Source organism: Tenrec ecaudatus, chromosome 3 (assembly GCF_050624435.1).
Source record: "Tenrec ecaudatus isolate mTenEca1 chromosome 3, mTenEca1.hap1, whole genome shotgun sequence".
NCBI lineage: Eukaryota > Metazoa > Chordata > Mammalia > Afrosoricida > Tenrecidae > Tenrec > Tenrec ecaudatus.
In genome coordinates, this window is record NC_134532.1 from 128,600,013 (window position 1) to 128,611,999 (window position 11,987).

Genomic DNA, 11,987 nt, shown 5'->3' on the forward strand with positions numbered 1-11,987 from the left:
ATTTTGGGTGGGGGGATTCAGACTAATCGGTGCCCTCTCTGCTTCTTGATGATTGATTCTCATTCATTAAATCGGGGAAGTTTTCATCCAGGAATTCCCTTGCTATTTTGGCTGTTGACTTCTTCATTATGCCTTAGTATCTCAATTATTTGAATGTTGTTCCTCTTCATAGCATTGCTCATTGTTTACGGGTTTTCTTCAGCTTCTTTGTCTTGTTTGATTGCCTTTTCCGTTTCTTGAATTTTGCTTGGATATCTTTGAGGTCGCTGATTTGGTTCTCTGCATTTTATAGCCTACTGGTGAGACCACTTACTGTATTCTTTGATTCTGTTGCATTTCCCCTTAACTCTTGTATTTTCCTTAGGTATGTGGGTGTTATACTTTCTGTTTTTTCATCCTTTTTCTATATTGTTTCCCTCATTTCCTGTGTGACTCTAAGCAGCATTCTGAAGATTTCTTTCTGTGGAAGTTCAAAGTTTGCTTCTTCTGTGTATGTTGCTAGGTTGACATCATCCGCAGACATTGTGTTTTGTTTCTCTTGCTTTCTTGTAGTGTTTGGTGATATGGTTTGTTGTCTGCATGTCATTTTGGTCGAGCTCAGAGCTATATTCTGGCAGCCCAGGAGTCCTGTGTTTTCTCTCTCCAAGACTAGAAAGAATGATTCTAAGGACCTCTTGGAGCCAACCGTGCTGTGGGTTTGAGCTGTGTCTATATCTCACTGGGGTTTATTCTCTCTCTAGAGCCAGGATTATCTATTTAAAGGACAGTTCAAGTGGCCCGCTCAGGCACCACCCCTGCTGCTCGTGACCACGCCTTCTGTGTTGCCTCCCACCACACAGTCTTCTAGATAAGCACAGAGAGACAGGGACTTGGCTCATGGCGCTGGTCGCCGGTCAGACTCTCCTCTGACCAGCTTGGTCACCTGGCCAGCAGAGCAGTCTCTTGTTGAGGGACCGTCCCTGCTTCTGGCATCTGGCACTGAAGCTGTGTCCTTGGTCCTGGGCTGCATCGCAGCATCCAGCAGAGCCAAGCAATGTCAGGTGATGTGGGGAGGAACTGTGCAGAGGCGCTAGCACCCTCCCCCAGCCCCTCTTCCCTGAACTCTCCTAAGAAATGCAAGAATCCACACAGCTGGGATCCTCCCTTCGTCCCCCTCATGTTGGGATGTGAAAGCTAGTCCCCCTCAAGTCTTTACCACCACCTGCCCCCGCCCCCGTTTTCATAACTGCCCATTCTGACTTTCTACCAGCCCCTGGCTCTGAGGGTGATATGGAACACGGTATGTGCATCTGACAGGATGTTTCATGGCCCAGTGCTGCACTCTCGGGACTGTAAAGTGTGCGCCTTCGTCTGAGGAAGTATAACTTGGTGCTCCAAACTGCTACAGTATCTTAATTATTTTTAATTTTAAGATATCCACTTTATTTTGCTATAGAAACTTACTTTTACACAGAGAATTCAACACTTCCATGGGAAAACTTTATTACTGTTTTATTCCATATTTCCACAACTTAAAAAAACTAATCATTGTCTTGGGAGCTCTTACAGATAACAATCCTTAGTTCAATAACAGCAAGCAGTATTGTACAATTGCTGCCACAATAGTTTCAAACATATTTTCTTCTTGAACACCATGATATCAGCTCCCCTTCATCCCCCACACTATTATTTTTCCTCTAATAGTTTTTTTGTTTGATTGTCATATATTACATGATGCAATACATCCTTTCACGTACAGTTCTGTTGTTTGATCCCATTGAGTGGGTTAGACAGTCGTCATTGCTGTCTGCTCCCTTTCCCCTTTCCCCACAAGGAACCATTACTCATGTAGTAGTGGGAGCATCTCACCTTTCTGAAGGCTTATCTACTTGGGTCTGAATGATCTTAAATATATAAATGAACATACACAAATCTAACATGATTAATAGGGCAAAACAAATAAAAACCATAATAATAAGGGGAAGAAATATTAATGAACTAGAGGAGGATAATTATGTAGTTCATCCGTAATAAACCACATCCTGGATTTATCATCCCTTTTGTGTGGCCCTTCTGAGAAGGACTGTCCAATTATCTTACAGGTGGGTTTGGGGTCTCCACTACATCCATGCTTTTCACACCGATTTGGGTGCTTGTTTTTGAACTTCTGGTATCTCTTACCATCAACACCTCATGATCCCACACACATGATAACACACAGGCTGGTGTGCTTCTTCCATATGGGCTTTGTTGCTTTCCTGCTAGATGGCTGCTCATTTAACTATAAGCCTTTAAGACCCAGATACTATATCTTTTCATAGTCAGGCACCATTAGCTTTTTCCACACATTTACTTATGCACTCATGTTGTCTTCAGTGATCCCGTCAGAAAGGTGAGTGTAATACACTGCCACATTATTAGAACAAACCATCTGCTTCCTTCTTGTGTTTGCATAGATATACATACATAAATAAATACACATATATTTTATATATTTTTATTTCCTCTTTTTTTCTTTCCTCCTACCGTACTATTATGTTTATCCATCATTCATCTTTCAGTAATTCCTCCCAGATGCAATTTGATAGATCAAACATGACCAGAAAAGCTACACCCTCCTCTCCATCTATTTTAGAACACTTACTATTCCTCTGTGGTACAGTATGGATCTTTTGTTCTAACCCCTTGATGGTGTTCAAAATGGAGTCTGGAGAATAAACATAAAATAAAGTTCTTCCTACTTGCATTAAATCTTAAAAATATATTTAGCTTTATTTAAAAACCTAGCATTTATCAAAGTGGTTAAACACCATGGCCATGAATTAATTACAGGCAATAATACAGCGGCCAGCTGGACTCATGACAGTCCAATGTGTGTCCGAGTAGAATTGTGCTTTGTGAGGTTTTCAGTGTTTGATGTTTGGTTTTACAGAAGTAGATCAGCAGGCCTTTCTTGTGAGGCATCTCTGGGTAGACAAACAACTAACCTTTCACTTACCAATTTAGTACATTAACAATTTGCATAATACAGATTTTTATTCCCTCAAGAATGGTAAAATAAAATTCTTAAATTAGTTTGTGTAATTAATTATCCTTTAGTAGATAATCACAAAAGAGAGAAAGGTATGGAAATGAAAGGAAGAAAATACAAATGCAGGTTTAGCCTTGCACATGTTTATGGAGTATTTTAATGGGCAAATCTACTGTAAAAGATCTCTTCAAGTTGTTAAAAAGCAAATAAGTCACTTTAAGGGCTAAGGTGCAAATGACTTAAGGCATGATATTTTTTAATCACTCACCTCATATAAATTCAAAAGATGGGCAGTGAATAAGGAAACTCAAAGAAGAATTGAAGACTTTGAATTATGGTCTTGGCAGAGACTATTGAATGTACTATGAACAGCCAGCTCAGAAACCCACAGTGGCAGTTCTTCCCTGTCCAATAGGTTCGCTCTGAGTCCAGATGGGCTCAATGGCAGTGAGTGAGTGAATGATGGACTGTCAGACAAGTACAGCCAGAAGTACAGCCAGAATGCACTTTAGAATCAAGTGTAGCAAGACTTTATCTCATGTATTTTAGACACTACTTTTAATAGTAAGGGCCTATTGCCTGAAGAAGGCATAATGCTGGACAGAGTAGAGTCAGTGAAAAAGAGGAAGGTCCTTTAGGTAGTTCGTTTATTGTCAACCTGACTGATAAACACATGTGGGGTTAATTGAAGGGTGGAGGGATAAATGGCTCAGTGAGCTTTGCCTTTCTAGTTTTCGAGTCTCTTGCTTTGTGATGGTCGGCCAGGTTGCAGCTGTCTTAACCTGTTCCCTGCTTCAGCTGGCAAGGCTCACTTCCTACAAGAAATCCCCAAGGAGAAGCCGCATGGACCTACCCAGATGCAGTCCTGGGTGCTGGAGCAGCCGTGTGGAGAACCCTGCCAGCACTGAGATGCTTACACATTCACTGACTCGGCTTTCCTCCTGCAGTCAGCATCATTGCCCATGTTTTGTGAGATGGAGGAGGACTTTGTGGATTGGTGTCAGACATATGGGTTACTGTTGGTCTTGTGGGTTTGGGCAGCACTGGGTTGGGATGTTTTCTTGATGCACACTTAACCTTTGTCTAAAACTCTCTTTTATACATGAGTTTCTGTAGACTTGCAGACTAATACAATCCTCAATAAAACAAACACTTCAACTGACTGCAACAATGGGCTCAAACATATTGACTCCTGTGAGGCTGGTGTAGGACTTTGTTCTGTCCTACAGAGGGGTGCTGTGAATTGGAATCCATTCATCAACACCTATGTTTGTGGGAAAAGTCATTCATCTAAATCTAATCTTGGCCAAAGAATGCTTTTCTTTTTCTTTTCACATTTTAACTGATTGTTTACAATCTTATTGGTTCAAAATCCATTAATTGATAATATTCAAGTAGGTCTTTGTTTTGTTTTAAGTTTATTTAATGTGCCACTGAAAACAGAATGTTTTTAGATGAGTTAGCAGGCCAGACATAATTATAGAATGAAAATTAAGTTACTTATTATGTGAAAATATTTTAACACCTCTTCAAGAATTTAATAGGTTCTTATAGAATACAAATTGATGTGTTAATATCAAATGACCCAAAAGTTCTATACTCACCTGCAGATAATAACAATACATTGTTCCAATTTTATCTACTCTGATGTGTTTATAATTAAATGTGTTGACTTAGTAGTCTACAGTCTCAAAAATGATGCCTGTCATTTTTAAACCACCATGTTCTCCAGAAATTCTAACTTAACCCTTTCAAGATCAAATTTCTATTTTAAGGTTTTGTTGAAACCAAGAGCTTTCAGTAATGGAAGTCCTTAGGAATAACATGAAGAATATATATATATATATATATATATATATATATATATATATATATGTAATTTTAACTTGATATAATTAGTGGAACATATTGTATATCACCAGGGGTCTCAACTGCTGGGATTGGTGGGATCGAATCTGTTTCTTCAGATTCATCATGCAGTTAGGCATGCCCCTCTGAGATAGACGCATGCACAAGAGTGGGACAGTAGCATCTCACTAAACCCATAGGCAGAATATGTAGGTGGGCACTATGTGCCTCAAGGGCCCTGAAATGGTAAAGATAGCCCTTAGTTTTAATATTTTCCTACATGATTTTAATAAGTATAAGTGCTACTACTACTCACTGTCATCAAATTGGTGCTGATTCATAATGATCATCTAGGACAGGGTAGAATTTCCCTTATGAGTTTCTGATCTTATAACTCTGTATGGGAGTAGAAAGCCCAGTTTCTTTCCCATGGAGAAACTGGTGGTTTTGAACTGTTGACCTTGCAGTTAGCAGTCTAATGCATAACCACTAAGCCACCAGGCCTCCCAAGAACATAAGCCGTGTACTGTAAAATTAAATAACTTGGTCATAAGCAACTTTAAAATATGAAATACTTAAAGTTATAAACCATTGAGTTCAGGTTAGTAATCTTCATTTCTGAAACTTTCTTTCATCTATGTTTGTATCAGTCCCTGCTTATGAGTATATACTGTTGAAAGAGAAACTATATTTTAACTCTGGATTGCATTACTCAACTCCATTAACCAGAATTGACCTCGGTCTCACAATCTACACTAATGGAATTATTTTACTATTTATAAGGATGTTCCTATGATATTAAATTAGCTTTTGTGAATGAAGGATGAGAACACAGATTTTGGAGTTAAGCCACCTAAGCCCGAATACCAGTTCTATCACAATCTAGCAGTAGTTGCTATAGACAAATTATTCGGTCTCTCTTCATTCCAATTTCTTCAGTTTAACAGTGGAGCAGTAATAGTCATTGCAATGGTTACAAGAATTAAACGTGTAGCCTGTTCCGGTCTCGCCACCAGGGAGTACGCTGCTCAGCCGCGTGAGTTCACTACTCTGCCGCTGCTGCCATGGCTCGTGGTCCCAAAAAGCACCTGAAGCGCGTAGCTGCTCCAAAGCATTGGATGCTGGACAAACTCACTGGTGTGTTTGCTCCTCGTCCATCCACTGGTCCCCACAAGCTGAGAGAATGTCTCCCACTGATCATTTTCTTAAGAAATAGACTTAAGTATGCTCTGACTGGAGATGAAGTTAAAAAAATTTGCATGCAGCAGTTCATTAAAATTGATGGCAAAGTCCGAACTGATATAACCTACCCTGCTGGTTTTATGGATGTCATCGCCATTGACAAGACCGGAGAGAATTTCCGTCTGATCTATGACACCAAGGGTCGCTTTGCTGTTCATCGTATTACACCTGAGGAGGCGAAGTACAAGTTGTGCAAAGTAAGGAAGATCTTTGTCGGCACAAAAGGAATCCCTCACCTGGTGACTCACGATGCTCGCACCATCCGCTATCCTGATCCTCTCATCAAGGTGAATGACACCGTTCAGATTGATTTGGAGACCGGAAAGATTACTGATTTCATCAAGTTCGACACAGGCAACATGTGTATGGTGACCGGAGGTGTTAACCTGGGAAGAATTGGTGTGATCACCAACAGAGAGAAACACCCTGGCTCTTTCGGTGTCGTTCATGTGAAAGATGCCAATGGCAATAGCTTTGCCACCCAGCTCTCCAACATTTCCGTTATTGGAAAAGGCAACAAACCATGGATTTCTCTTCCCCGAGGAAAAGGTATCCGCCTCACCATTGCTGAAGAGAGAGACAAGAGACTGGCTGCCAAACAGAGCAGTGGGTGAAATGATCTCTAGGCGGAGTGAATGAAGAGATCTCTACAATAACAAAGTTTTTTTCCCCCTGTTAAAAAATTTTTTAGCATAATTTTAAGAAGTAATTACTTCTGACTGAGCTATTGGATTGTATGGTATGCAAATTATATGCCAATAAAATTTAGAAAATTAAAAAAAATAAAATGCTCAGAAAAAAAAAGAATTAAACTTGTAATGTTTGTAGAGCATTGTAACTGTGGCTGAAAAACGGCAGCCATGATGTCCTAGTGGGTTATGCATTCTACTGTTAACTATGTCAGCTGTTCAAACCCACCAGCCACCACTTAGAAAGTCTAGGAAACTCTCAGGGGCATTCTATTTTGTCCTATGAAATTGCTATGAGTGAAGTCAACTCAATGTTACTGGGGTTTTCTTACAGACACTAAAGTAAATAATGTGTAAAACTGTTGTTTTATTAACAACAAAATTAAAAGGATTCATTGAAATGTTGTTAAGGACATTCCAAGAACCAATAAAATTTTATTCCAGAGCGTGCCATATTTCATTATCAAAAGTATACAGCCAAAGCATCAGATTGATTGCTAATAGTTAATGGACAAAAGAAGTGAAAAAATTTAAACCTGGTTTTATATTACACATGGAGCCCTGGTGGCATCATGGTGATGTGTTGGGGCCCTAGATGCAAGGTCAAAACCATGAGCCCACCCGCAGGAGAAAGATAGGGCTTTCTACTCTCGCAAAGAGTTACAGTCGTGAAAACTCACAGGGGCAGTTCCACCCTGACCAACAGAGTGGTTATGCGTTGGAATCAACTTGATGGGAGTGAGAGGGTTTATATTAAATCGGCTGGAAGAACAAGTCCTAGAAATGTTGACTGAATGGGTCCTTAATTAAAGTTTATATACTAAAACTTTTAAATGTACTTATATCTTTTATTCTAGCACAAAATATTCTAGCATATTTTGTAATGAAGTTATATTTGAGTCAGAATTGGAGAAGTGACATGAAGTACATCCTATCATGTACATGTACATGATACACATGTACATGTACATCCTATCATCTTTTAATGTACCAGTTTAATGAGCTGAATGAAAACTTTCCTGGGGGATTGTTTGGGATATGATGTTCCACATAAAGCACCAGAAGTACTTCCAAGAGGAGTGAATAAAACTTCAGGACTTTGAGTTACTAGGTAGATGCTGGTTTTGGATTTGGAAAATTATGGGCTCTGTGATAAATATTTCAGGCTGCTGAGTACAATGAAAAGTAATTAAATCAGCCAAGACAACAGGTGCTGCATGGGGACCACGCTGCCTTTCATCACGAGGTTGTGGGTTCACGTGCTAAATGTGCTCGTCATTTTCTCTTTTCCATTATTTAGGGGGGCCCTGGGGAGATGGGTCTATTGCCAGCATTTATAGGATATAATGAAACCACATTAAATATGTATCTGACTGCTACCAACTGTGTGGAGAGAACACGCTAGCTACGGTCTTGTGCGGCTTGTTAGACTTGGACATCAGTAATGTGCTCTGCTGCTTCTTTGTGCTTGATCCGCGGGTCTTGACTGTTTCGTTGACCTTTAATTCGAGCTTCATGTATCTTTTGTTTACTTGTTTCTTAAATTAAATTTAAGAGGGGTGTAAAAAGGGATATATACTCCTTTTAGAGCTAAGTGTTTCCATATAGGGCAACTCCTTAACATATGGCATGTGAACAATCGCAATGGAAAATGATTTTAATCTTATCCGTTTGAATTACATATTTCTTTGGAACACTGGACATGGTGTTTCACAACACATCTAATCTTAACACTATCCAACTCAAAGAATTCTCCTGAACAGACAAAAGGAAAAAGATCTTCTAATTGATATAAACAAACAAACAAATCAAAAAGCCAAACACACTGCTATCTAGTCGATTCCAATTGAGAAGGACCCTGAAGGATAGAGTAGACCTGCCACTGTGGGTTCCGAGACTGTGAGAAAATCTCTGTGGAAATAGAAAGCCTTGTCTTTCTACCACTCTAACTGATATAGACATTTACTTTTGGTTAACAAAGGATTAGGTCCATGATCAATGTCTGAAATGAGGCAATAGATATTAGAGTGTTATGATTTGTAAAATGCATACCAAACAATGTGGTATAATAAGGCATTAAAATTGCTTTGTGTAAGATTACAATGTTAATTTGTTGCATTCTACTTATATGGAAAATAAGTGTGGTTGAATGATAATGAAACTGCTGACTTAAATGTAGAAATAACTTTTTTATATACATGCTTCCTTTTGTAGTAAACCTTTTCCGTTATGCAAGGATGTATACTCTTCTGGGGTTTTAAGGGCTCAGAAGACATTTGTGTGTATATGTGCATTAGATATTGTTAACAAAAGACCAGATAGTTAGGTCTCCTGAGCTAAGAAGAGAAAAATGAAACTTGGTATTGTTTTAATTATGTGCTGGCAAGTCTGTTTTAACTCTTTGTAGCCCAATGGCAACAGAATGAAACACTTTGTTGATTATGGATCTGAATCAAAGAAGTCTTTCATAATTTCAATGTTTTCCCATCTATTATGATGTTGCAATGTTGCCTATTGATTCAGTTGTGAGAATTTTGTTTGTTTGCTATTGAGGTGTAATCCATTGTGAAGACTGTGTAGTCGGATTTTTGTCAGTAAAATTTCTTCAGATTTTTTATTTCAGCACAAAGGGTGTATCAGTGGCAGGTCTCAGGTTGTTACAGAGCCTTCCTGCCAACCGATGCAGTGTTCTTCTTCATAAAATCCTATTTCTCAGGTTATTTTCACCGTGTACAAATTGAATAAATGTGTTCAAATATGCACCTTTCCTGGTTTTAAATCATACATTGCCTCCTTGCGTTGTGTGGAAACAGTCTCTTGGCAAGTTTTGATCATATGCTACCTCTGAAGTGTGTGAATGTCACCAATTATTTTTGGGACAGCGACTGGGTATTCCTTCCATCTTCGTTGGTGCTTCTATGTCCTTCCACATTTTGCCCATAAACCTCTTCAATTTATTTTGCTGAGTGAGAAGTTTATTGAATAGCACTGAGCCTTACACTAGTGGTTCCTATTTTACTCTGATGAAGCTTTTTGATAATAGTTACAGGCTAAAGTGTGTTACTGTTTTCTTATGTAAAACCATTTATTAATAGAGAGAAGGCCTCATTCTTGGACAATCTTCTAAAACTTACAGGTTTTGTTGGAGATGTTTTTTAAAAATATTTTAATTTTATTGGGGGCTGGTACAACTCTTATCACAATCCATATATATATATATATACATATATATATATCCATTGTGTCAAGCACATTTGTACATTTGTTGCCATCATCATTCTCAAAACACTTGTTTTCTACTTGATCCCTTGGTATCAGATCCTCATTTTCCCCTCCCTCCCCACTCCCCCCTCCCTCATGAACCCTTGATAATTTATCAATTAGTATAATTTTGTCATATCTTACACTGTCTGATTCTCCCTTCACCTACTTTTCCTTTGTCCATCTCCCAGGGAGGAGGTTATACCGTATATACTTGTGTATAAGCCAAGTTTTTCAGCACAAAAGAAAAACTGGGGTTTGGCTTATACATGGGTCAGTGGTACCCCAGTTAGGTGTAACACCTTGCTGGGTACCCCCCAGGTAACGGGATGAGCGCCCGTTTCTCCACTGTTCATTCAAAGCCCCGCTGACACTGCAGGGCTTTGAATGCTTCTTTACTCATCTGGTCAAGCCCGACTAACAAAAGGAGGAAATCTCATGAAGCCTGACATAAAGTTAATAGCAAAGTGAGTTCGAGATGCATGGGAAGACATTCCAGAAGACATGGTGCGACGTGCCTTCCAGAAATGTAGTATTAGTAATGCTATGGATGGCAGTGAAGACTGCGCTTTGTATGAAAATGACAGCAGTGATCGTGATGACAGCAATCTCAGTGAGGACAGCGTCTATGATGACCTCACACCAGCTGAAGCTCTGCATTGGGATATGGATGATGAGGAGGAATCCAGTTTTGAAGGATTTTAACTCTCTACATTTTAGTTTGGTTGCTGATTGAGCTCAGGGAATAGTACTCTTAAGGTATCATTGTTGATACCTTATTGTTTTTGTTGAACCTATTTTCCACTTACTGTGCTGGTTTACTAATGTTAAATGACTTGTCCTTTTATTTATGTTTTTTATTTAAAATAAATATTTAAATACATTACCCCACTGATGTCTCAATTTTTTGTAATTTTATTTTCATTTGTTTTGGTTATTAAAACTCACCAATAGCTTCTGTATTTTCCACCCTAGGCTTCTACTCGAGTCAATCCGTTTTTCTGGTTTCCCAGGTAAAATTAGGTACCTCGACTTATACTCTGGTCGGCTTATATTTGAGTATATACAGTATGTACATCCTTGTAATAGGTTCCCCGTTTCCACTCCACCCTCAAGGTATCGCCACTCTTACCACTGGTCATGAAGGAATCATCTGTCCTGGATTCCCTGTGTTTCCAGTTCCTATCTGAACCAGTGTACATTCTCTGGTCTAGCCAGATTTGTAAGGTAGAATTGGGATCATGATAGTAGGTGGGGGAGGAGGAAGTGTTTAGGAACTAGAGGAAAGTTGTATGTTTCATCGTTGCTACACTACAACCTGACTGGTTCATCTCCCCGAGACCCTTCTGTAAGGGGATGTCCAGTTGCCTCCCCCTCATTCACAATGATTTGATTTTTTTGTTCTTTGATGTCTGATACCTGATACCTTAGACATCTTATGATTACACAGGCTGGTGTTCTTCTTCCATGTAGGCTTTGTTGCTTCTGAGCTACATGTCCGCTTGTTTACCTTCAAACCTTTAAGACCCCAGACACTATCTCTTTTGACAGCAGGGCACCATCAGCTTTCTTCACCACATTTGCTATGCACACATTTGTCTTCAGCGATCGTGTTGGGAAGGTGAGCATCACAAAATGTCACTTTAATAGGACAAAGTATTCTTGCATTGAGAGAGTACTTGAGTGAAGGCCCAATGTCCACCTGCTACCTTAATACTGAACCTATAAATATATGCACATAGATCTATTTCCCCATCCTCATATATAAATATATTTACATATGTACAGTCTGTATTTAGACCTCTATAAATGCCCTTTGCGTCCTAGTCCTTTCCTCTATTTCCTTTTATTTTCCTCTTGTCCCACTATCATGCTCAGCCTTCATTTGGGTTGCAGTAATTCCTCTCAGTTACATTAACCTTGATGACACCCTACTT

General features: G+C 39.2%; 1 protein-coding gene across 1 annotated transcript; it reads left to right on the plus strand.

The window, feature by feature from the left end:
- The first annotated feature begins 5,891 nt into the window (after positions 1–5,891).
- LOC142443552 (small ribosomal subunit protein eS4, X isoform-like) lies at positions 5,892–6,767 on the plus strand. The gene has a single exon (XM_075544877.1). The coding sequence runs from the start codon at positions 5,923–5,925 to the stop codon at positions 6,712–6,714; it is 792 nt and encodes a 263-aa protein (XP_075400992.1). The 5' UTR covers positions 5,892–5,922; the 3' UTR covers positions 6,715–6,767.
- Positions 6,768–11,987: the final 5,220 nt, after the last annotated feature.

What these genes read in the sequence shown, in the direction of transcription:
- LOC142443552 (XM_075544877.1), top strand. Translation starts at nt 5,923, where the DNA reads ATGGCTCGTGGTCCCAAAAAGCACCTGAAGCGCGTAGCTGCTCCAAAG.